This window comes from Ursus arctos, unplaced genomic scaffold (genome assembly GCF_023065955.2).
Source record: "Ursus arctos isolate Adak ecotype North America unplaced genomic scaffold, UrsArc2.0 scaffold_7, whole genome shotgun sequence".
NCBI classification, from domain to species: Eukaryota; Metazoa; Chordata; class Mammalia; order Carnivora; family Ursidae; genus Ursus; species Ursus arctos.
The window spans coordinates 34506164-34533022 of NW_026623089.1; the positions used below are offsets into that span (position 1 = coordinate 34506164).

At 38.5% G+C, this 26859-nt stretch overlaps 1 protein-coding gene across 7 annotated transcripts in view; it reads right to left on the reverse strand.

Moving 5' to 3' along the window:
* Nucleotides 1-26859, reverse strand: part of PCGF5 (polycomb group ring finger 5) — a 118566-nt gene that overhangs the window by 23356 nt on the left and 68351 nt on the right. For all 7 annotated transcript variants that reach the window (XM_026481641.4, XM_026481643.4, XM_048218747.2 and 4 more), the window contains exons 3-6: nt 25500-25596; nt 17750-17805; nt 17576-17635; nt 14961-15109 (exon numbers count right to left, since the gene is read on the reverse strand). In XM_026481641.4, coding sequence (XP_026337426.1) covers nt 14961-15109; nt 17576-17635; nt 17750-17805; nt 25500-25596 — 362 coding nt within the window. The remainder of the gene's footprint in view (nt 1-14960; nt 15110-17575; nt 17636-17749; nt 17806-25499; nt 25597-26859) is intronic.

Sequence of the window (26859 nt, forward strand, 5' to 3'; positions counted from 1 at the left end):
ATTGTTCTTAAATTCACTAAGTCAAAAGTAGAGCCATCCATGGGCACCTGGGTGGCTCAGTTGGTCAAGTGTCCGATTCTTTACTTAGGCTCAGGTCATGATCTCAGGGTTGTGAGACTGATTCCCACCTTGGGCTCCACACTGGACATGGAATCTGCTTAAGATTCTTGCTCTCCCTCTCCCCCTCTGCCCCTCCCCACCAACACATGCATGTTCTGTCTCTAAAAAAAAAAAAAAGAAAAAAGAAAAGAAAAAGAGAGTCATCCAGTTAGTATCTATTCTTAGCAAATGTGTTCCTAGCAAAATATATTTCCTAGCAAAGACCAACAGAAACAAATTTACAAATGATACTTGGTCACTATTTAGATGGTAAAGTATCCATAAAAGAAAAAAGAAGTCAAAAGTTACATCTAAAGCAAAAGATACTCCAGCCATTTCAAACGGGAAGACTGATAGTCTAGACAGCATGGAAACAGAGGGATAAATATTCGCACAGATCTTCCCTGTTATCTATTCACATCATCTCAACTACCCAAGGTTTCCTGTCTGTTTTCTTGTTCCAAACAGCTTACAGAGAATGCTTGGCACATCTTCTAGATCCCAGTGAAGTCAGAGTATAACGTGCGGGTACAGGAAGACCTTCTAAATGTATTCTCTTCTGCAGAGAAATCTCAGGTCTTAAAAAAAACCTATAGAAATGACCATGGCATCGCTACTCATAACTTTTCAGAAATTGTTAACAAGTACAGAGGTGTCAGAAGAGTTAAGGGAAGATTTTAAAAACTAGACAAAAGCTTGTTTCTGGAATTTATAATTCAATAAGGTTTGACATTAATCTCTAACAAAATTCTGGCCTGAATTATTTAATATTTGATTTGTAAGTACTTAGAAAATGACAATATGACAATTATGCATTTTCTCTCTATAGAAACATTCTACAATTATACAAGGTAACCCTGCTGTTTCCTAGCTAGGTACACCCTGGACTTGCTGCTATACAGGTCTCTGAAAAGTAATCAACATGTTTTAAGAGAAGCAATGAAAATTAATAGTGCTCAGCAGAGATGACGAAGATGGTGGGGAGGAGCTTAAAGAGATGACCCTAAGAGCAGTGCTGCTTTCCTTTCATAACACACACAGAAAATGGAAACATTTGGACTACAAACAAGGGGTTAAGGGGAGACTGCTGCCTGGGACAGTAGCTGTATAGCTCAGGCCTTGCCAGTTGCTCTGGGGGGATCAACATTTTAGGCTCCCCTGCATATCTGAAGAAATATTATATGGGAAAAGATTTGTTTTGCGTTTCCAGAATGTTACCTTTTAATGGCACAATGCCCTTGCCTTCTAACCTGTTCCTTCCAAGTCAGGCCAGGAGAGGAACAGTTCAAAAAAAGCTCTTTCTGCTTCTAAGGTGGTTACCCTAGAAGCATCTTTATCCCTTTGTTTTAGAAGAGTTAAGAAACTAGATCTGAAATCAGCTAGTGGTCAATATCATGGGTTACACAGTTTTCCAGCTGTAGGATACAATTCAACAAATTCTAGTTCTTATAATGATTATTTGAGGTTTTTGTTTTTATTTCTTCTAAAAGATTTTATTAAAGCAGGAGTGTGTGGGGGGGTGAAGGGGCAAAGGGAAGGGGAGAAGCAGGCTCCCCACTGAGCAGGGAGCCTGATGCGGGGCTTGATCCCAGGGCCCTGAGCTGAAGGCAGATGCTTAACTGACTGAGCCACTCAGGCACCCCTGTTGGTTTTTTTAAATCCACATCCCTAACAGTGTTTTTCCTTTCATCTTTGGAATGGTATGGCTAGTACCTTCACCAGCTAAAGCAACTGTCGAGCTTGACTTTGACTTTTATTTTAAATTGAAATATAATTCGAATACCATAAAAGTCACCATTGAAAGTGTATGATTCAGTAATATTTAATATGTTCATGAGTTTGTGCAGCCAATACCATTATCTAATTCCAGGGCATTTCATGACCCCACTAAGAAACTTACTCATTAGCGGTCACTACTTTGTCCTTCTCCCTAGACCTGACAAAAGCCAATCTGCTTTCTGTGTCTATGGACTGCCTAGTCTGGACATTTCATAGAAAAGGAATCATAACAATATGTTACCTTTGTGTCTGGCTTCTTTCACTTGGCATAGTGTTTTCAAGATTCACTCATGTTGTAGCATGTATCAGTATTTGATTCTAGCTTATAGTTTATTATACACTATCCTTATTTTTTTTTTTAAAAAAGCATCCTACTGGGTTTGAAGTGGTACGTCATGTGATTTTGATTTGCATAGTCCTAATGACTAATGATGTTTAGCATCTTCTCATGTGTTCATTGGCCACTTTTTATCTTCTTTTTTTAAAAAAGATTTTTATTTATTTATTAGGGAGAAAGAGCGAGCACAAGAGAGCAGAGGGAGAGGGAGAAGCAAACTCCCTGCTGAGCAGAGAGCCCGATGCAAGGCTCGATCCTAGGACCCTGGGATCATGACTTGAGCCAAAGGCAGATGCTTAACTGGGTGAGCCATCCAGGCACCCCAGCCATTTTTTATCTTCTTTGGAGAAATGTCTATTTAAATCTTTTGCCCACTTTAAAAAATGAGTTATCTTTTTGTTCATTTGTAAGAGCTCTTTATATAATCTAAATACTAAAGGTTTACCATATGTGTGATTTGCAAATACTTTCTCCCATTCTGTGTGTTGTCTTTTCACTTTCTTGTGAGTGTTCTTTGATGTACAAAAGTTTTTACTTTGATGAAATCTAATTTATCTTTTTTTTTTTTGATGCTTGTGCTGATGGTATCATTTTTAAGAATCTACTTCCAAACCTAAGGTCTTGAAATTTTATCCCTATGTTTCTTCTAAGAGTATTATAGTTTTAGCTGTTACATTTAGCTATAGGTCCATTTTGAGTTAATTTTCATATATAGCATGAGGTAGGGATCCAACTTCATTTCTTGCATGTGGATATTCAATTGTTCCAGCACCATTTGTTGAAAAGACTATTTTTCCCCTTGAATTATCTTGGCCACCATGTCGAAAAGAAATTCATCATCAGTATAAGGGTTTATTTCTGACCCTCAATTCTTTTCACGGATCTATATGTCCACCCTTTTGCCAGTATCATACTGTCTTGATTACCGTAGCTCTGAAGCAAGTTTTGAAATTGTGACTGAGTCCTCCAACTTTGTTGTTCTTTTTCAAGATTGTTTTGACTATTTCAGGTCCCTTGGATTTCTATGACTTAGGATCAGCTTGTCAATTTCTGCAGGAATGGCAGTTAGAATTTTGGTTAGGGTTATCACTGAATCTGAAAATAATCTGTGTAAGCCTGCCATCTTCACAATATTAAGTCTTCTAATCCACAAACATGGATGTCTTCCCATTTATTTAGGCCACCTTCTCCTTTTTTTTTTTTTTTTTAAAGATTTTATTTATTTGAGAGAGAGAGAAAGAGTGAGCGAGCATAAGCAGGGGAAGGGGCAGAGGGAGGACAAGCAGAAAAGCAGACTCCCTGCTAAGGAAGGAACCTGAGATCATGACCTGAGCCTTAATTTCCTTTAGTGTTTTGCAGTTTTCAGTATACAAATTTTATGCTTTCCTGGTTAAATATATTCCTAAGTATTTTACTCTTTTTTTAAATGCTATTAGTGCACAAAGGTTCCAATATCTCCATATCCTCACCAACACTTGCTGTTTTCTGTTCTGTTTTTGATAATAGCCATCCTCATGAGTGTGAGGTGATTATGTTATTGTGGTTTTGACTTGCATTTCTTTGACGATTAGTGATGTTGAGGATCTTTTCATGTGTCTGTTGGTCATCTGTCTTCTTTGGAAAAATGTCTATTTCAGGTCCTCTACCCATTTAAAAAAATTGGATTGTTTGATGTTGAGTTGTTTATATATTCTGGATATTAACTTAACCCTTATCAGATAGATCATTTGCAAATATCTTCTCTTATTCAGTAGGTTGCCTTTTTGTTTTGTTGGTAGTTTCCTTTGCTGTGCCAAAGCTTTTTATTTTGGTGTAGTCCCGATAGTTTATTTTTGCTTTCATTTCCCTTGCTCAAGGAGACATATCCATAAATATGTTGCAAGGGTGATGTCCAAGAGATTACTGCTTATGTTTTCTTTTTAGGAGTTTTATGGTTTCACATCTCACATTTAAGTCTTTAATCTACTTTGAGTTTATTTTTGTGTATGATGTAATAAAATGGCCCAGTTTCATTCTTTTGCATGTAGCTGTCCAGTTTTCTCAGCACCATTTATTGAAAAGACTGTCTTTTCCTGAGTGTATATTCTAGCCCCTTTGTTGCAGGTTAACTGACCATATAATTAAGGGTTTATTTCTGGACTTTCCATTCTCTTCCATTGATCTACGTATCTGTTTTTGTGCCAATATCTCACTGTTTTGATTACCATAGCTTTGTAGTATATCCTGAAATCTGGGATTGTGGTGACTCCAGCTTTGCTATTCTAAAAATTGCTTTGGATATCCAAAATCTCCTGTGGCTTCATACAAATTTTAGGACGATTTGTTCCAATTCTGTGAAAAATGTTATTTGTTCTTTGAAAGGAATTACATTTAATCTATAGATTGCTTTGAGTAGTATGGACATTTCAGCAATATTAATTCTCCCAATTCATGAACATATCTTTACATTTGTGTCACCTTCAATTTCTTCTATAATTTCTTCTAGTTTTCAGAGTATAGGTCTTTCTCCTCTTTCAATTTCCTAGATAATTTATTATTTTTGGTATAACTATAAGTGGGATTCTTTTCTTAATTTCTCTTTCTGCTACTTTGTTATTGGTGTATAGAAATGTAACAGATCTCTTTATATTAATTTTATATCCTGCAACTTTACTGACTTCATGTATCAGTTCTATAGACTTCTGGTGGTCTTTAGGTTATTCTATATATAATATCATATCATCTGCAAATAATGAGATTATCTCCTTCCTTACCAATTTGGAGCTTTTATTTTTCTTGTCTGAGAATTTATTTCTTTTTCTTGTCTGCTCAGCTAGGACTTCCAGTACTATGCTGAATAAAAGTGGCAAGAATGGACATTCTTGTCTTGTTCTTGATCTGAGGAAAAGTTGTTTTCACCATTGAGTATGATGTTAGTTGTGGGTCTTTCATATATGGCCTTTTTAAATTTTAAAGTATATTCCCTCTAAATCTACTTTGTTGAGAATTTTTATCATAAACAGATATTGTATTTTGTCAAATGGTTTTTCTAAATCTATTGAGAAAATCGTATGGTTTTTATCCTTCCTGTTAATACGATGTAACACACTGATTTGCCAATACTGACCCATCCCTTCATCCCTGAAATAAATCCCACTTGATCGTGGTAAATGATCCTTTTAATGTATCATTGAATTCAGCTTGCTAATATTTTATTGAGGAATTTTGCATCTATGTTCATTAGGGATGTTTGCTTATAGTTTTCTTTTTTTGTAGTGTCTTTTTCTGGTTTGGTGTCAGGGTAATGCTGGCTTTGTAGAATGAATTTCCTTTCACTTCTATTTTTTGTAATAGTTTGAGAAGAATAGGTATTAACTCTTCTTTAAATGCTTGGTAGAATTCACCTCTGAAGCATGTGATCCTAGATTTTAGTTTGTTGGGAGTTTTTGATTACTGATTCAATTTTGTTACTAGTAACCAGTCTGTTCAAATTTTCTATTTTTTCCTGATTCAGTTTTGGAAGATTGTGTGTTTCTAGAAATTTATTCATTTCTTCCAGGTTGTCCCAATTTGTTGGCATAGGATTTTTCATAGTATTCTCTTATAATTCTTTGTATTTCTGTGGTGTAACTGTTATTTCTCTTCTTTCATTTCTGATATTGAGGTTTTTTTTTCTTGATGAGTCAAGCTAAAAAGGTTTATCAATTTTCCTTATCTTTTCAAAGAACTAGCTGTTAGTTTCTTCTTTTTTTAAAAGATTTGAGAGAGAGAGAGAGAGAGAGAGCGCGCATGTGTGTGAGTGGGGAGGAGGGCCAAGGGTGGTAGCAGAGGGAGAGGGAGAGAAAATCTGAAGCAGACTCTGCACTGAGTGCAAAGCCCAATGCGGGGCTCAATCTCTCAATCCTGAGATCATGACCTGAACTGAAAACAAGAGCTGGATCCTCAAACAAATGTGTCACCCAGGTGCCCCCCAGCTCTTGTTTGCCAGCTGGTGGTTTCATTGATGTTTTCTATTTTTCTTTTCTTTCTTCTTTTTTAGTTTCTATTTCATTTATTTCCACTCTAATCTTGATTATTTTTTGCTAACTTCAGGCTTTGTTCTTTTTCTACTTCCTTTAAGTATAAGGTTAGATTGTTTGAGATTTTTCTTGTTTCTTGAGGTAGTCCTGTATTGCTCTAAACTTCCCTCTTATTTTTTAATTTGGAGAGTGTGCAAGTAGAAGGGTGGGGGCCAGAGGGAGAGGGAGAAAGAATCTCAAGCAGGGTCCATGCCCAGTGCTGAGCCTGACACAGAGCTCCATCTCACAACCCTGAGATCATAACCTGAGCTGAAATCAAGAGTTAGATGCTTAACCAACTGAGCCACCCAGGCGCCCCTACACTTTTCTCTTAGAACAGCATTTGCAGCATCCCAAATATTTTGGATGGTTGTATTTCCATTTTCATTTGTCTGCACGTATTTTTTTATTTCCTCTTTGATTTCTTCATTGACCCATTGGTTGTTTAGTAGCATGTTGTTTAGCCTCCATGTGTTTGTGGGGTTTTTTTCAGTATTTTTCTTGTAACTGGTTTCTAGTTTCATACCATTTTGATTGGGAAAGATGCTTGATAGGATTTCAGTCTTAAATTTATTGAGACTTGTTTTGTGGCCTAATATGTGGTCTATCCTAAAGAATGTTCCATGCGCACTTGAACAGAATGTGTATTCTGTTTGGGGATGGAATATTCTGTACATATTTGTTAAGCCGAGACTTAAATCTATTAAGTTCAGTATATATCTGGTCTAATGTGTTGTTCAAAGTCAGTTTCCTTGTTGATTTTCTGTGTGGATGATCTGTCAATGTTAAGTGTGGTGTTAAAGCGCCCAACTATTATTGTATTATTGTTCATTTCTCCCTTTATGTCTGTTAATATTTGCTTTCTGTATTTAGGTTCTCTTATGTTGGGTGCATAGATATTTACAATTGTTAAATACTTTTGTTGGCTAGATCCATTTATCATTATGTAGTGCCCTGGTTTCTTGCTACAGTCTTTGTTTTAAAGTCTATTTTGTCTGATATAAGTATTGCTACTCTGCCCTTTTCTTTTCCTTGCTTCCATTTGCATGGAAAATTTCTTTCTACCCCTTCACTTTCAGTCTGTATGTCATTAGGTCTGAAGTGAGTCTCTTGTAGGCACCATATAGATGTTTTTTGTTTGTTTGTTTTAATCCAACAGTTACCCTAAGTCCTTTGATTGAAGCATTTAGTCCATTTACAGTTAAAGCAATCATTGATAGGTATGTACTTACTACCATTTTGTTAATTGTTTTCTGGTTGTTTTATATTTCTTCTCTGTTCCTTTCTTCTTTTCCCTTGTGGTTTGATGGCTTTCTTTAGTGCTCTTCTTGGATTCTTTTGATTTTTTTGTGTATCTATTATAGGTTTTTGATTTGTGGTTACCACTGGGCTCATATATAACATCCTATGTCTACAGCAGCAGTCGGTATTAACTTTATGACCTCTTAAGTTTAAACACATTCTGATAGCATTAAATTTTTACCCCCTTCTCCATGTTTTACGTATTTTACATCTTTTTGTGTATCCCCTTGACTAATTTCTGCAGATATAACTGATATTACTACTTTGTGTTTTAACCTCCATACTGGCTTTATAAGTGATCTATCTTTACCGTATGTTTACTTTTACTTGTGAAATTTTTTTCCTTTCATAATTTTTTTATTACTACTTATGGCCTTTACTTTCCACTTAAAGAGTTTCTATTATTTCTTATAAGGCTAGTTTAGTGGTGATGAACTCTTTTAACCTCTTTGGGAATCTCTTATCTCTCTCACTCATTTCTGAATGATAACTTGACTTATTCTTGGTTGTAGGCTTTACATTTTTTCCTTTCAGCACTTCTGGTCTGCAAAATTTTTGCTGAAAAATCAGCTGATATTCTTAAGGGGGTTCCCTTATATGTAACTCAGTTTTTTCCGCTGCTTTTAAGATTCTCTCTTTGTCATTACTTTTTGCCATTTTAATTATTATGTGTATCAGTATGGATTTCCTTGGGTTTACCTTGTGAGGGGCTCTCTGTGATTCCTGGACCTGGATGTCTATTTCCTTCCAGATTAAGACAGTTTTCGGCTATTATTTCTTCAAATAAGTTTTCTGCCCCTTTCTCTCTTCTGCTTCTGGACTCTCTATAATGTGAATGTTTTTATGCTTGATGATTTTTTAAAATTCTCTTAATCTTAATTTTCATTTTTATTATTTTTTCTTTTTGTGATTCAGCTTCATTGCTTTCCATTACCCTGCCTTCCAGATTGCTAATCCATTCTTCATCCTCTAATCTGCTGTTGATTCCCTCTAGTGTATTCTTCATTTCAGTTACTGTACACTTCAGTTCTGACAAGTTGTTTTTTTATGTATCTCTTTGTTGAAAAGTTCTCAGTTCATCCACTCTTTTCTCAAATCTGGTGAGTATCTTTTTTTTTTTTTAAAGATTTTTATTTATTTGAGAGAGCATGCATGCAGGCACAAGCAGGGGGAGGGGCAGAGGAGACTCCCCACTGAGCAGGGAGCCCGACTTGGGGCTGGATCCCAGGACTCTGAGTCAAAGGCAGACACTTGACCAACTGAGCTGTCCAGGTGTCCCAAGTGTGGTTAGTATCTTTATGACCATTACTTTGAGCTCTTTATTAGGAATATTGCTTATCTCCATTTCATTTAGTTCTGTAATTTTATCTTGTGCTTTCATTTGGGACACATTCCTCTGTCTCATTTTGTCTAACTCTGTTTCTATGTATTAGGTAAGTCAGCTACATCTCCTGTTTCGAAACAAGTGGCCTTGTGTAGAAGAGGTCCCTCTAGCACAATACCTCCTGGTCACCAGAACAAGGTGCTCCAGGTGTGTCCCCTGTGTGGGCTGCATACACATTCCTGTTGTGGCTGAACTGTGATTGCTGTGGACATGCTGGTGAGTAAAGCTGGCCTTCAGCCCAGTTGGCCACAATGACCTGCTTCACCTGCTGGGTGAAGGTTTGTTCCCCATGCTGTTAAGAGGTCCGGCTGAAGCTGCCATGGCTTGCTCGTGGGTGGGGACCACACATGGCCTAGCTGTCTTTACTTAGCTACTGGGAAAGGTGTGGGTGCAGTGATGGGTAGGGCTTGCTTCCTGCATGGCCAACTGGGAGGCTTGGCTGCAGCTGCCATGGGCTCACTGGCGAGTGGGGCTGGTATTCAGCCTAGCTTCTACAATTAGCCTCTGCAACAGCTAAGGGCACGGCTTGCTCCCCGTGTAGCCAGCTAAAACGCCCAGCTGCAAGAGCTAAGGGTATGTGGGGTTAAATTTTCCCCTCCCCAGGGCACGAGTCACTTTGGAGTGGTGCCAGTCCTGGCTGGGACTGCCTATTGGGCAAGGCAGGGAAGGAGCCACTTTGGAGGGATGTCTGCAGAACTGAATGTGTTCGATGGGGCAAATCTGCAGGGGAACCCTGGGGTCAGGTATGTGGTGCTAGCAAGGTAGATGGAGAGTGTCAGAACTGACTTCTGCAAGCACCCAGCTATCTAGCCTGGGGAGGACAAGAAAAATGACAAACAGTTTTGTTCCTGGAGAAATCTGCAGATCCCTGCCCCACTGGTATAGGTTCTAAGATTAGTCAATAAATATCCTTCATGTATACCTCAAATGCTTTTCAAACTGTTGCTGCTATGCTGTATTTTAGGGCACGTTAGTGTGTTGGCTCTCTGAGGGTGGGGACTTGGTTTCCTATCATCCGCTAGCTCTCCTGGGGTTAAGCCCCACTGATTTTCAAAGCCAGACATTATAGGGACTAATCTTCCCAGTGTGGGTCCCCAGGGCTGGGGGTGACTGGTATGGGGTCTGATTTCCTTGCTCCTCTGTGCTTGTGATATCCCTCCTGTTTGTGGTTAGTATGGTTCCCAACCATATCTTCACTCCTTTTACTCTTTTTGATGTAGCTGCCTTTCTATGACTAGCTGTGGAAGATCTGTTCTGCCAGTTTTAAGGTCATTTTTAAAATTAGTTGCAATAGATGCAGTTGCTGCTTTGGTGTATCTGTGGGACACTGTGAGCTCAGGATCCTATTTGTCCCTCAGCTCTGCTCTGTTCTTACACTTTCATTTAAGTGTTGACATATGGTTTCTTTTCATTCTCTTCACACATTTAAAATGGTTGGCTTGAAAGCTGTACCTAGTAAGTCCAATGTCTGGACTTCTTCAGGGACAGTTTTAATTGACTACTTCTTTTCCTGTATATGAGCTATACTTTAATTCTATTTGTCATAATTTTTTGTTGAAAACTTGACATTGAAAATAATACAATGTGGCAACAGTGGAAATCAGGTTCCCACTGCCTCATAGGCTTTGTTATTGTGGCTGTATCTTGCTGTTTCTCTTTGTTTAGTGACTTTCCTAAACTGAGAAGCCTGTATTCTTTATAATACGTGGCCACTGAAGTTTCCACCTACTGGTTGGCTAGTGACTGAACAGAGATTTCCTCATACACTCAGAACCAATAAATCTCCCAGTCTTTGCTAGGAGACCATGTGTTTTGGGGCACACCTCCAATACTCAACCAGGTTGTTGACAACTCTGCCTTAATCTTCACATCCTGCTTGTGCAGAGCCTCAAGGTCAGCCAGAGGTGAGAGCTCAAGGCCTGCTTAGGTCTTCCCTGAGCATGTACACAGTCCTGTGTATATGCCTGGACTCGCACATTCCCAGCAGATTTTCAAAGCTCGCAGAGGCTTTGATATATATAGACCTCTTATTCACCAGCTTTTCAAGAATTTTGGTTGTCTATTGTTTGCCCCAAATGTCATTTATACCTCAGACAGCCATAAAGTTCAAATATTTGTCTGTAGGGGCGCCTGGGTGGCACAGCAGTTAAGCGTCTGCCTTCAGCTCAGGGTGTGATCCCGGCGTTATGGGATCGAGACCCACATCAGGCTCCTCTGCTATGAGCCTGCTTCTTCCTCTCCCACTCCCTCTGCTTGTGTTCCCTTTCTCGCTGGCTGTCTCTATCTCTGTCGAATAAATAAAATCTTTAAAAACAAAAAAATAAAAAAACAAATATTTGTCTGTAATTGGTTCTGAAAAACGCTCTGCCCTTTCCAGCTCACCAATGTTTTTTCTATGGGCAAGCTCCACGTCAGGCATAATATAGACAGCCCTATAAGTGGGGTGTTCCAGGAACCACCATACAGGTCAAATAATGACAATTATTTGGCAATTAGGCTTTGAAAGAGTTCCACCTCTGTTCTGCCCTTTGGTGCCTGAAAGGCTACAGTGGGAAAGTTGGCTTTTCTTTTTCAAGGCTACTCCAGAGCTGGAGAGTGGGAGATTGGATTAAGGCAAGTTAAAATGCCACAAACCTCCCTGTTCATACCATTTTCTTGATCAAATGCTCCATGGGTTTCTGCAAGCCTTTGGGTTTTAAGATTTTATCTATTTGAAATAGAGAGACAGCAAGAGAGTGAGCACAAGCAGGGGGAGTGGGAGAGGGAGAAGCAGGCTCCCCACTGAGCAGGGAGCCCAATGCAGGGCTCCATCCCAGGACCCTGAGATCATGACCTGAGCCAAAGGCAGATGCCTAATGACTGAGCCACCCAGGTGCCCCAAGCCTTTGATTAATTATCAAATTCCTAAGAAAGTTGATTCTGAGAGGTTTTTTTTTTTTTTTGGCAGTTTTTTCATTGCTTTTATGGAAGAGTGAATTTTTGAAGGTCCTTATGCTACTATTTTCACTGCCTTCCTGCTCCTGACTTTGATTTCTGGAATCACAAAAGTAGCAAGTATACTGTAGAAACTGTACATGCAACTACGCCACCACCTTTGAGACTCACCCTGCTGCCGAGAAGTGAGATGCCTGAGAAGGCTACGAAGAAACACAGACACGGTTTCTTTAACTTGAAGGGGTTTAAAATCTAGTTTCAAGGATAAGACATATCCCCAAAAGATAAGACAGTATCAGTATGAATGCTGATTTAATAAATAACCACCTGAGTTATAAATGCAAATCCTACAGAATTTCAGAGAAGGGATCCACAAGGGTCAACAAGCATCACAAGGAATAGAGGTCTCTGCTTGGGTCTGACAGAAGCATAGCAGGTGAGAAGAGGCAAGAACATGCCAAAAAAGGAAGCATTTCTGTTTTAGAGGGTTTTAAATATTCTTAATATAATCCTTTGTCTTGAGAGGAGGACTCACTTGATAGGTATAATAGGAGAGAAATTTATCAAGATAGGGGCTAGTGAAAGGCCCTGAATGCTAACGTAAGGAGATGAGACTTGATTCTGTGGGCCAGAAGGTGGCAAACTACGGCTACAGCCCTCAAGACAAAATCACCTATTTTGGTAAGTAATATTTTATTGGAGCACAAGCCAGTTCATTCACTATCGTCTAAGGCTGCTTTAGCACTATAATGAGTAAGCTGAGTAGTTGCAACAGAGACCATATTTCATCTCTCCTTTTATACCTTTTTTGGGAGTTCCATAGGGCCTAAAATATTTACCATCTGCCCCTGATATTGGCCAGAACTCTGGCCCATACCTTCAGGCTGTAGTCTCAGCCCTGGATAAGAAAAGAGAAATTAAGTGTACAGACAACACTTAAGAGACTGCTTTAGAAGATCTATACAAGGTGAGCAGCACTAGACTGAGGGCAAATTTTCAGGACTTATGGCTGGTTGAAGGAAAACATTAAAGGTCAAAGATGACTCCAAGGTTTTGAACTTGTATGATTGGTACAAAGATGGCAGTGATAACCAAGAGAGCAAGTTTGGAGTAAAGTTAGGTAAAAGTATAATAAATTTGTCTTTAAACATGTTAAGTTTCAGGTGTTAGTAAAACTTCCAACTGAGATATTTAAAAGTAGAGACTTAATTCTTCAACTGGGGAGAGATGGCAGGGTTGGAAATGGGGATTTAAAAGTTCTTTGCAGAGTTGAAGTCACAGAAAATAGACGTGACCTCCTAGGATAAATCCAGAGAAAGAATAATTGAGTGGAAGACAAGGTATTAGGAGATACTCACATATATCAAGCAGAAGCCAAGAAGACGTAGAGATAGTGTAGGAATGGCCAGAGGAAAAAGTGGGAATCAGGGTAGCAAAGTTGTTTTAAGCTATGAAAGTTGTTTTATGAATAGAAGGCACAAGGATGAAGAAAAGTCTATAAAGGAAAGAGTGAATGGATAAAAGGTCAACTGGGATGGTGAACTGTCAACGATGTCAAGAGAGTATCAAGGCAAGGGGTCATTTTTGAGATGAATCTCTAAAATTCAATGCTTTATAACTTTCACACTAGGAATCTACAGGAAGTAGACTTCACATTTATTTATGAAAAGATATTCAGCTTTTCTACCGACTTCATTTTCAAGATACAATTAATAACTTACAAGACAGTGACAACTCATGTACCAGAGAGCTACAGGATGATCACCATCTCCATTAAGGAGGATCCCTCAGAAGGAGGGTTACTGACATGACTGGCAAGGAGAGAAATGTACGGTTTTTAAAAACCCTGAAAAAACAATTACAAAAAGAAAAGGGTGCTACACCAGAGCATAAAAACCAAGAGAAGCCTGGAAGGATAAATAGGTCCCATGGCCACTTCTCTAGACTGCTACAGTTCATTACATGCCTTGTCCAACCAATCCCTGTTAACTACACCAATTATAACTGTTTGTTTGTATGTGAAAAAGTTCCTTGAGTGAAGAATTTTTTTTATGACTTATCTCTTCACTGAATCACTATGCTCCTATATATTCTTTGTTGTCAGATGCTGGGAAAACTTACTTAATCTGAGTTGAAAAATTATTTGCTTTTAGTTTTCTAATAGGAAAATATCATTTAATGTATTAGTGAAAAAGTCAACGCATTCACAGATTTATACAGTGGAAGTAAAAGAAAATAAGAGACACTGAATACAGGTATTTGCATAAAACATGGAGTGTAAAGAGAAAAACAATATTCTCAATCATTGACAAAAATCTATTTAAGAGTTAAAGTGAACATTTATAATGAAAAGGGAAGTTGCTTGCAATAAAAAAGCAGAAAACATTACTTAAATAACACCATTTAAAGACCAAAGAAAATAAATAAAAGTGAATAGGGTGTTTTAAACTCTCTAGTATATAGATCTTTCACAAAGAGGTTGAATTAACAGGTAGATACTGGGGGAAATGGGATTAGAAATGGAGATTCTACAGGAAATATCTGGGAGCCTTTAAGGACTTTCAAAGTTTACAGGCACTTTAGGACACCCAATTTTACTTCAAAACCAAGGATATTATTTATAAAATGTACTGGCCATGACATGGAAGGCTTTTTGAGTTGCAAATAAAAATAGAAAAATAAAGGAGAAAATGAAGAGAGGATGAAAGAAAGAGTTGGAGACACTGCCCATCATGTGATGTAATGATGTGAGTCTGAATTGGTAACCAGTTCATAAAAAGGCAGAAACAATGTATATGAACTCCCAACAAAGGTATAAAAGGAGGTGACAGAGAAATAGAAGAGTGATACTTGGAATTAGCCACTAGGTGGTGGCATTGGCCCAGGACTGTTCGGTTGTGGGGGCTGGAAATCCGGTGCCTGGAGTAAGCAACTGTTCGGTCCTTTGGAGCTATGGGGCTGGCAGAGAATGGCGTTCTACTTGATGATGTTAATAAAATTTTTGAAAGCAAACACTAGCCAAATTCATCAACAGATTATCAAAGATTTACTATAAAATGATAAAATGTAACTGTGCTTGTCCACTCACCTTTACTACATTGTCCCCCGACTGTCCATTATTTCGCAAACAATCTAGACATATAGCAATTTGTGGGTCACTTCTGTGATAGTCTTTATCATCTTGATTTTCATCACCTTCGTCATCTACTTTAGGTTTGTCAACTTTTGACGTATCATCTGTACATTTTAAACAAAACTAAGTTAGATGTAACCCAAAGTTGATTTTAAAGTTAAGCAACAGTATATTAATCAAGACAAAAAAATCATCAAAACAAAAATGTTTAAGAAATGCTTTTTAAACATTTTTGTTTTGATGATGAATAACTGAAAATTTTAATATCAATGTTCCAATCATCTCAACAATAGAAGTATTTTTAAAAAGCCATCAGTGACTTATTAACATAACCTAAAATTTCTAGGCTCACTGGGATATCCAAATGAAAGATTCAGAACTAGCTATATCTGGCCACAAAAATGATTGCAATTAATGATCAGACCACTTAGAAAGTAGATGGGATATAAAAATATTCCAAGTTCTATATATATCAAATTTGAACCAAGTATTCTTTTCAAAGTAAAAAATGTTGAGTTTTCAAAATTACAAATTATTAGATACTCATAAAATCAGCTATTGAAATGAGTAGAATGAATTAGCTTTTTAAAACATGTATGTAGCAATGTAACGTTAAAAATCCATTAAAGAAAGAAATCTGAATCGCATTCTTCGTTATATTCAAATGTATTTAACCTATGAAACACCTGCAGCCTACATATAATACAACTTGTGTGCCGATTCATTTATTGACAGTGTCCCGTTCACTCTGTGTTTGATATGCATTGTGCTAGGCTTGGGGGAACATCGAAACTAGAGTGTTATCATCCTCACCCTCATAGCTGTCAGGGTACAGGAGGAGATACAGGCAAGTAAAGAAAACCGACAGATGGAGAAACATGATAAAGACTCTGATGGAAGAGGTAAAAATAGACTATGTGGGCACCTATAAGAGAGGTATCCAAACTTGGGGTGAAGCAGAGATTCAGGGAAGATTTCCAGATAAATATCTCTAAGCTGAATCTTGAAAGAACTAGCCAGCCAAGCATTACCGTACAGAAAATCCCGGGGGGGGGGAATCACATGTTAGCTCCTCTTTAATGCCTAATAAAAGCATTACAGTTGTATCATAAACGGCAGGTGGGTTCTCTTACCTCTGCATTCTTTCTTCTGTATATTTATGTGGAACCCACATAGGAGCTACCTTTTATGAATCAAACTCCCAGCACCAACAAAAGATTCACATACTCAAGATAAAACATACAATACTTTCAAAAGAGAGAAATATGGGTGAAGGGAGATACAAAGTAGACTGTAGTCCTTCATGAGTCTATCTATAGGATACACTGAGTCCTGGACTAAGCCTTCTATATACTTTATGATGACAGTCCCTTGGTTTCCTGTTCTCTTGAAAAGACAGTCAAAAATTGGAACATTTAGTCAACTTTATATTACCTATATTTTTATCATAGCACTACTGCCTAAACTGCAACTTACACTTGGGTAAAACAAGTCTTTAGTGAAGTAATTTTTTGGTCAGGCTTGGGCTTCTTTGCCCATTTTGTTGTTATAGATAAAAAATAATCCCTAACTACCTTATTCCAGTAATTGAAAACTATTCTCAAACCTCCCCTGCTATTGGAAGCCAGCCTTGAACAGTTAAGTTGAAGTAATAAAACTATAAACCTCAGTTTACAGATGAAAAGAGAAAGACAGGATTTCCTCACCTATCTTAATGATAGGTAACTGATAATCCTATGATCTTAAGGGAAAAACAAGGGTGGGAGACTGAGCTCACAATGAGCCTATAAAAACACACATACATTCTTAGAAGATTTCAATGGTATTTAGGCTATCCTGAAGTAAAACCCATATTAACTAACAGTGGGAAAAGCATACTATTCCTTTTAATTTCAGGTATGTTATGCTTTCCCTCCCCCCCCCCCCGTTGTGTGAATTATACACACTAAAAGCCTTTCCTCTGCCCAGTAATGTCTGCCACTTTGCTGAGATTATTATATATTTAAACTGATGGCAGAGTCTCCTGGGACCCAGAAGAGAAATGTGGACACTCAGTATAAGTGATGGAGACAATTCCCATAAGCACCTAGAAGTATTTTTCATATCTCAGGATATATAAATTTGTATCATCTGCGTTCCATCTATAAACATGTAATTCCAGATTATCGGAGCACAGACAGATGCCCTGATCTGGCACTCAGCCACATCTTGGTTCCTTCTCCAATAAAACAGAAAACCCCTCAGTGTTCAATTGCAGACTATGGCTATTTCTTCAGTTTCCTTTAGCTCTCCAGGAAATATTGCTATAATCAGTAGTCAGTTTTATCTCCTTTTTCTCTTCCCAAAGTCCAATTTTCTCTACTTCCAATTGCCTTCATTGGTGTGACTCCAGATTTACACACATGTATATAAAATCTCATGGTACTGTACAAAAGGGTCATAATGTAAATGAAGGGCTACATGAATTTTGTACGGGAGAAATCTTGAGCTTGGTTCAAGATTTAGTTCACCAAAGCTACAAAAAGCCACTTGGAGAGATTGTATCAGCTACAGACATAAGAAAAAGTCACCTTGTCCATTTTCTTGAGGCTTATTTTTCTTCCAAAATTCAGATTCACGCTCAAGTTCCTCTAATTTAAAAGAAAAAAGAAGTATAAAAATAATAGAAACAATCATGAAATCTTTAATAGAAACGTTGACTTCACAGAACACAAAAATCTGCAAGAAGCCAAAAAGCAACTTACGTTCTCGTAGTCCAGGGACCAGCTTAAATATAATTTCCTCTAATGTATTATCCAACCTTCCAAAGGGGAAAAAAGAGAATATACTAACAATGAAGATATTAAAATCCACTATTTAAACAGAGATCTGTACTTACACGTATTACAAAATGCAGGACACAGACGATGTTAGCGCAGGCACCATACTAACTCCTCCGCACGCAGAGGATACCCATTTCTAGCCTTTCCCTCAGGGGCAGATCAGTTACAAAAATGGCCCAGTCCCCAGCTCTCTCTACATCTCTACTCTCTAAACAGGACTTCGAAATTCCTCCCTCAAAAAAAGGGTGGCATCTATTTCCTCACCTCCAGAATATACATGGGCTAGCCTTGAAACGTGCTTATCAGGCCAACAGAATGTGGCACAGGTGACACCGTGCTTAATTCTGAGCCAAAGCCTTGAGAGGCCTCCCATTAATTCTGTGCCCTCGCTCTTAAAATCCTGCCACCCTGAGAACGAGTCTGGAGGCTGGCACACCACGTACATGCCAGGCCACCCTGCTGAGGCCATCATTCATTCACTGCGGTCTCCTGAGTGAGCCCAGCCAACACCCACGAATCACCTAGATCTGTGAACCACACAGAACTGTGAGGAATAATAAACGCTTTTATTACTGTTTTAAACATGAAATTTAGGGCTTGTTTGTTATGCAGCAAGAGTTGATAGATGTGCTCTCAAACTCTACCACTACTCTGGCTCTTTCCTGTAAAGGAAATAATGTCAATTCCTTTCTTCTGAGCAATTTAGACCTTTTGGTCATTCTATCTTTCTAGATAAGAAATGTAAATATTTATCTCGACTTTTTTCCTGTTTCCTTTTCCTGCCATGGAGGAGTGAAACACCTCCTTTCCGTGGCTGGTCCTTCAGTCTCCTCCTGCTCCCACAGCCCTCCTCTCTCCCCATTCCCCTCACCAGGCTCAGCAGCATTACTCTCCTAGAATACAAACACATACAACTTTCGCACATCTAAAAAGCCCAAAAATCTTTGCTGAACCAATTGTCTTTTCAAGCTGTTAGCAGTTTCTCAATCTTTTCTTCCAACTAAAGCATGATCGACATTATTTCTGCCACACACTCTGGGCTTTGCTTCTTTTACTCTACTGAAATCATCATGACTTCCACATTGAATAGGTTGAAATTCTTGTTTTAGAATTACTTTAAAAATTGCAGATGATTTTTAAAAGTAATTTTTCTCCTATATTGCTCTATAGCAGTTTGACAGTGTTGCCAACACTGCCCCTTGAAAATCCCCTTTCCTGGTTCTCCTTTTTCCTGTCTGCTTTTCTTTGTCCCTAAGTATTTTTCTTTTTCCAACTGCCTCAAAATCTGAGTGTCCTCCACTGCTGTGCACTCTGCACTCTTTGACCTCTGCTACCGGCTGCCTGCCCTGATGATTGCGTCCACATTTATGGCTTGAAAACGAACCTACAGACAAGATGACACGTGTACACACCAATGCATATACATTACACCTCTCTGCTGAGCTCACGGTCTGTATTTCTAGCCGAAGTTGAAGATCTCAAGCACCTCCTTTTGCTCATCACTGTCAAGACCGTCTCATCTACCCTTCAACAAAATACTGAATACCTCTCTCAGTGTCTTACTTTTTAAAAATTAAATTCAGAAATGATATCATCTCTCTCCCAAATAGACTCAAAATGCAAGAATTATCTGAGCCTTCTCCCACCTTCCTCTCAATTCACACATTCACTCACCCAGCCCCACTGACCACGCCTTCTCCATGTTTCTCCCACCTAGTCTTCCCACACCTTCCATGCTTCCACTCTGCCAACGGCCACCCTACTGACAGGACAGCACAGAGCTCCTTCCCTTCAAGCTGACGTGCTCACCGTGAATCTTCCTTAAGCACTAATTTGATCATTACCTGCCTGCTCAAGAACTAATTTCGTCCCACCACCTGGCTTTGAGTGTTCACATAACTTGAGTCCAACCTAAAACTGTAACTGGTACTAGTGTCTCTCTTCCCCAGGCAACTACCTTACTCAGTTACCCTAAGAATGCCTTGTCACTCCCAAGCTGTTTTTCTCCCTCGTGCTCTTCCTCCTGGCTCATATACTCTTCTCTTGCTCTCCAACCCAACCAATGTCACTTTATTCTTTAAGACTTAATTCAAATACTAACTCATTCATATTTTTCCCCCAGACTATTTAATAGCAGTAGTACTTAAAAGAAGTATTTTTCTTTTTTTTATCAGAGTAATACACATACACATTTACAGATCAAACTTCCTCACAAAACTTATATTAAAATACAACATTTTCGGGGCGCCTGGGTGGCACAGCGGTTAAGCGTCTGCCTTCGGCTCAGGGCGTGATCCTGGCGTTATGGGATCGAGTCCCACATCAGGCTCTTCCGCTATGAGCCTGCTTCTTCCTCTCCCACTCCCCCTGCTTGTGTTCCCTTTCTCGCTGGCTGTCTCTATCTCTGTCAAATAAATAAATAAAATCTTAAAAAAAAAATACAACATTTTCATGCCCCACCCTCCCCAAACCTACTTCTTACAACCCCAGAGGCAGCCACTTTCAAATCTAACCTGTTTCTTCTGGTAGCCATGCCTTTTCTGCTGTCTAAATTCTTCTGACTTCCTTTTATGGAAAATAAAGATTTGGTTCTCTGATATCATCTTGCCAGCCCTCTTTCTTCCCAACATATACTACTCTCATCTTCCTGATATACTTTTATTACCATTTTTTGGTTTAATAACCAATGTTTACATGGTTATAATTATATAAATATTTACAGTGTACTCTGATTATAGACATCCCCTCATTCAACTTTTTCCTTTCTCTAGTGTAATTGCTTTCTTCATTTTCATGTACCTATTCCCAAATTCTTTAAAAGAATTTGTTCTCTAAAAAGAATTTGTTCTCAAACAGATCAGGAACCAATGAGTTTCATTTCTGTTCCTCTGAGGCATCCCTCACCAAACTGATGTCCTCTGTCCTCCTATCCAGTTTAGGACTGATTTACTCCAAGGTCAGCCATCAAAACCACATCCTTGCATGAACCTTCATTTCCCTTGTTTGTCCCCCTCTCACTTGCTCAAAATTATTTGGTACAACCACAACACTGGCTAAATCCAATTCTCCATTAACCTCCATCCATGGCTAGAAAAAACACAACCACACCCCTATGAATTCCTAACTACAACTCTGACGTGCCTTTAAAGTTGTTAGGAATCCTACTATACTTCCCCAATTTATTCTCTCACATTCCTGGATAACACAATTTTTTTCTCTCCTCAAGCCATTACACCCCCTCTTTGAATCCTTACTCTTGGCTGATAAACATTTTTCTCTCGAAAAACTTCCACAGACTCTGACCACCATATGTGCCTACAGCACGTGCACCCACACACACCGCCCTCCTGTCTGTTGCTACAGATGATCTGTCAGTGCTCCTAGATAAAGCCAGTCTCATTATTATAATAATATATATGTAATTAATATATCTTATAATATAATAAGCCCTCACTTATTCTATTGGATTCCATTTCCTCTCATCTACACAAGAACATTGTTTCACCAATCCCCCACTCCACTCTATTATTAACTTTCTGTTCTCTACTGGACCATTCCCTTCAAACATGCCATTTTTTTGGCCTGTATCAGAAGCAGTAGAAATCTTGACTGTATTTCCCCTAACAGCTACTATTCCATGTCTTTGCTTCCAATTTTGACAAAACTTTGAAAGAGTTGTCTATACTTAACTTACTGTATCTAATTATTCTTTCTCCCTTTCCCTCTTGAAACAATCCAATTAGGTTTTTGCTTTATGACTCTACTGGAAGTGCTCTTGTCAAGGCTGATGACCTCCATATGTTGTGAAATCCAACCATCGATTCTGTATTCACCTTACTTGACTCCAGGAACATCTGACACAGTTGATTACTCTCTCTCTCTCTCTTTTTTTTTTTTTTTTGATACACATCCTTCACTTGGGTTTCCAAACCACACTCCTGGATTTTCCTTCTACTTCACTGACTGAGCCTTTTCAGCTTCCCTTGCTGATTCCTTCTCCTCACTCTGATCTCTCAATGTGGGAATGCTCCAAGGCTCACTCCTCGGTCCTCTATTCTTCTCTCTCTGTACTCCCTCAAGTGAACTCATCCTGTGTTTCAGTTTAAATACCTTCTATATGCTGAATACTACCAAATATTTATCTCCAGCCAGACCTCTTCCTTGAACCACAGACTTGTATATCCACCTGCCAACTTTGCCTCTTCTATGAAATGATAGACTCAACATGTCCAAAGCCAAACTCCCAATCTACCCCTTCCACAAAGCTGCTCTATCCTTAGTCTTCCTTGTCTCAGTTGATGACAACTCCATCATTCCAGCTGCTCAGTCAGGACTCTCAGGTCAGGGTCTCCTCTTTCTCTACTATATCCAATCCGCTAGCAAGTCCTGCTGGATCTTCCTTCAAACTCTATCTAGGATATAACCATCTCTTGCGCCCTTTGTGGCTACCATCTCTTACCTGGATCACTGCAATTACCTTTTAACTGCTCTCCCTGCTTCTACCTTTGCCCTGCGATGTACATTCTCAACATGGCCATCAAAATAATCCTTTTGAGTCAGGCCATGTCCATCCTCTAACCAAAACTTTGCAGTGGTTCCCCATTTCACTCAGAGTAAAAGATAACATTTTTACAGTGGTCTACATGACACCCACTATCTCTCTGCCCTCATCTCCCACTGTTCTCTCCCTTGGTCACTGGTTTCCTTGCTGATCCTCAAACAAGTTTTAGGTGTACTCCTGACTTAGTTCCTTTGCACTGGCTGTTCCCTTTATCTGGAACAGGCATGCTTTCCCTAGATTTATATATGGCTAACTCCCTCATGGCCATTAATTCTTTGCTCAAAGCTTACCTTGCCAATGAGGCCTACCCTCACCATTTCATTTAAAATCGCAATCTGTCCCTCCCTTCCCACTCCTGACCCCCCTCACCAGCACCTTCTCCTTTTTCCCCTTTGTACTTTCTAACGTACCATGTAAGTTATTTATTATACAATTTGTTATCTATCTCTCCCCACAAAAATATTACTGATACAAAGGCAAAAATCGTGATCTCTTTTGCCCACTAAAGCACCTAGTATGATGCCTGAACATAGCAGGCATTTAGTAAATATCTGAATGAATGATTCCTCATAGCGTTTTCCATACTCCTTCTACCATCTCTATCAGCGACGTCCAGTAGAAATATAATGTGAGTCAAATATGTAATTTTAAGTTTTCTAGTGGGCACATTAACAAAAGTATTTTACATATTTTGTGTAAAATTCTAATGTTTTGTTTATGCATTAAAATATTTAACAATGCATTTGTTTAGTAACTTTAATTTACTTAACAGTAAGGTTCTATTTAATGTAAAGGTATTCCCCCTGTTTCAGGGTTTCATTTAAATTAAATAAGATTTAAGATTCTCTTCCTCAGGTGAAGAAGCCTTAATCCCCCTAATTTTTTGCTAACAAAATCTGTTTATGTTCTGGCAGCAATATGTCCAGCCTCAGGCATAAATCAGAATTTGCTAAGGCACCTCTAGACCCCACACCACCCTTTTACCTAGGGTTTGCATGTGCCCTAGTTCGGACCAATAAGAGAAAGCCTGCTGGGGGACCTGTTGGTGAAGATCTTCTGCCTGCCACCTCCCATCAGACTTCGTCTCCTGGATCTGATCGACCATCACTTTCTAATTCCCTTTCTTGCTCCCATCACTTCTCATCTTTTCCGCAAGGCTTTACTGAGAACCCACTGTATTCTAGGAGTTATCCCCAAGTGCCAAAAATACTGAGTTCTTGTTCTTATCATCTCCGTGAGCTTCTTTAAAAGTTATTCCTTTGTAGAATAATTTTAGTGGGATAGGAAGAAAAAAAAACTCTATAAAGGATATCATTAGATAAACTGACAAAACTGGAATATAGAGGATAGATTAAAATATTATACCAGTGTAATCACACTGTAGTTATGTAAGATAATATCTCTAGTTGTAGGAAATACACACTAAAGTAGTTAGGGGTAAGGGGCCATGAGGTATGTAACTTACTCTCAAATGGTTCAGAAAAAAACAGGGAACAGGTAGGCATGCACATGATAAAGCAAATGAGATAAAATGTTAACAATAAACTAATCTGAGTAAAGAGGATGCAAGTGTTTCTCATATTTTGGGATCTTTTTGTGAGTGTTAAATTATTTCTAAATAAAAAGTTAAAAAATGTGATATACTTTAGCCAAGGGATTACATTTGATTAAATGGTGATTGGATCCCTTCAGGTATCTAACAGTCAAAACCAAAAGTTATTTTTCTTCCAACAAAGCACTTTAAAATGGAGTATGTAATAATTACTGTTTGGCATAGTTTTTAATAAAAGCATCAGGAAAAAATTTTAGGGGAAGAGTTTGCCCTGTTCTTCTCTGAGTGACTTCATTCAGGGTTTTCTGACCTCTGTACTGCTAACACTTGGGGCTGGCTCCCTGACGTGGGAGGAGGCTGTCCTGTGAATCACAGGACGCTCAGTGGTGTCCAGCATCCCTAGCCCTTACTGGACACCAGCAGTACCCTCTCAGACCTGACGATCAAACACGTCTCCAGATGTTGCTCAAAGTACACCGGGGGGGCGGGGGTAGCAAAATCACCAGTGGTTGAGAAACACCGATCAGGACTACAGACCACAGTAGAACAGTGGTTCTCAAATGTTCGCTTATATCAGAAACACCTGGAAGGCTTGCTAAGATGAGCCCTACTCCCGAGTTTCTGAATCAGCAGGTCTGAGGTGGGGTCGACAACTGTCATTTTTAACAAGACACTAATGGTTTGGGGATCACACTTTGAAAACCACTGGGCTTGACATTTACCTATAGATAAATTACTCCAATGACAGGCACTAAAATTTTTTAAAAAGTCTGAAATGTAGGACTTGCAAATCCCTATTTATAGAATGATGGCAGACATCACAGAGATTTTGAGGGTTATATAGGGGCTATCTAGAGAATATCTAGCTCTGTGTTTAGCCGTGTACTTCCCTAAGATCACACAGCTGATCTGTGGCGGAGCTACGGTAGGAAAAATAGGGTGCTGATGGGTTTAGTGGTAAGGACATCTGGCTTCAACACGTTGAAGCCCTAGGAAAAGCTGTGTCACTTCTCTAAGTTTCAGTTTCCTAATCTGGAAAAAAAGGGTTTAGATTAGGATCTTAAAGACTACTTCCAGCTTTAAAAATACAGAATTATACTTCTTAAGTGAATAGTAGTCATTTAAAAAAATTCTTTAAGTTTTACATAAACCTTTGTATACTTTTTTGAGATAACTAAAAAATTACTAGTACAAGGTCAGCCTCTCTCACTGTTAGGTCTGCCCTCTTTCCACTACCATGTTGCTCAATAAAAGTAGAGAGGTGCAGACTATCAAAATACTGAAAATAACTACAACTAAAGGAGCTTTGAGATAAAGCTATAATTTTAAATTTGGAAATATATTTCTTATTTAATGTTTAATACGTACAGACTTATTTTTAAATTCCTCTTAATAAAACACCTTAAAATGAAACAAAATGCTTTAAAAAGAAAAGTAAACAAATTCATAAAACCTGTATTAACTGAGTCAAGGAGCTAACAAATATTATGCTGCATAATAAAACATATTAAGAGTTCATATAATTTAAGTTAGATGAACTATAAAGTACATTTACTTACCTCAACATTTCTAATGGATTTGTCTCATGCACTTGATTGCCACACCTTGGACAGTCATTGCTATCTTCAAAGTGCTGGACAATACAAGTTTTACAGACTAAGAAGAAAGAAGATCTTCGATTAAAATGCATCATTTGAACTTAAACTAAGTGTAATTAGAACTAGTCCTTAAGAATTGCCTATTATAGGCAGAATACTATTCTCTAACCAAACTTTATAAAACTTAAAATTCTAACACTGTAAAAAAACCCAAAAAACCAAAAAAACCAACCAAAAACACAACTGAAACAAAGCTTACGGTCAACTAAAAAGTATATACTACTCTGCTGATTGCTTTCTTAAATATATTGACAAACCAAATAATTTATTCATACCACTATGAAAAAGCTGGTATGTATATAAAACAACAGTTCTTCTCATTTAAAGAAGGACAAAGAAAGGTATAAACTAATAAGTCTGCAGTGACTTCTTTTGAATGCAACATAAATAGTTCTTAATAAAACTTGAGAGCTTTCAACATGTTTGGATTACTTTCGCTTGACAGGGTGCTCCCGGGACAAACGGGGAGTTACAATGGAACTTCTGGCCTTTGCAGAGCATGGTGAGTCTGTGCTCACAAGTACCGCAATTCCACGGAGCCTGGAATATGGGGAGTGGCATCAAGTTGGTACAAAGGCATGAACGATAAAGTAGAAGAACGACTGAGAAAATGACAGGGATAAGTAAGATTTTAAATAAAGGTTCTAAACAAAGACAACAGAAATATGATTTGTGGATTTGTGGCTACTAGCCCATATAGCCTACTCTTCCTCTAATAGTACGAATCTTTCTGGCTATGAATCTCTCTCACCTTTTCCTTACGTTTTTATTAACTACTATGTCAACTGTCTTGCCCAAAAACCTTAAACATATTTAAAGCACCTGAACTATAAAAAAAATTTTTTTTTAAAGATTTTATTTATTTGACAGAGAGAGAGACAGCCAGCGAGAGAGGGAACACAAGCAGGGTGAGTGGGAGGAAGCAGCAGGCTCCCAGCGGAGCAGGGAGCCTGACACGGGGCTCGATCCCAGGACCCTGGGATCAGGCCCTGAGCGAAAGCAGACGCTTTAATGACTGAGCACCCAGGCGTCCCTGAACTATAGACATTTTTTGATCTAATTCCCTATCCCAATAGCCCTGTCCTCTATTTTATTACTCTGTGTAATCTGAAATTTTCACCTGCTACAGATCACCTCCCCCAACTCCCTTTTTCAACTCCACTACAAACTACTTCTTTGCCCCCTCCTCATGCCTCACACAATCTAAAAGAAGAAGTTTAGCTAAAAAACTGATCAAAAGTAAACACTAGGATTCTTCTGA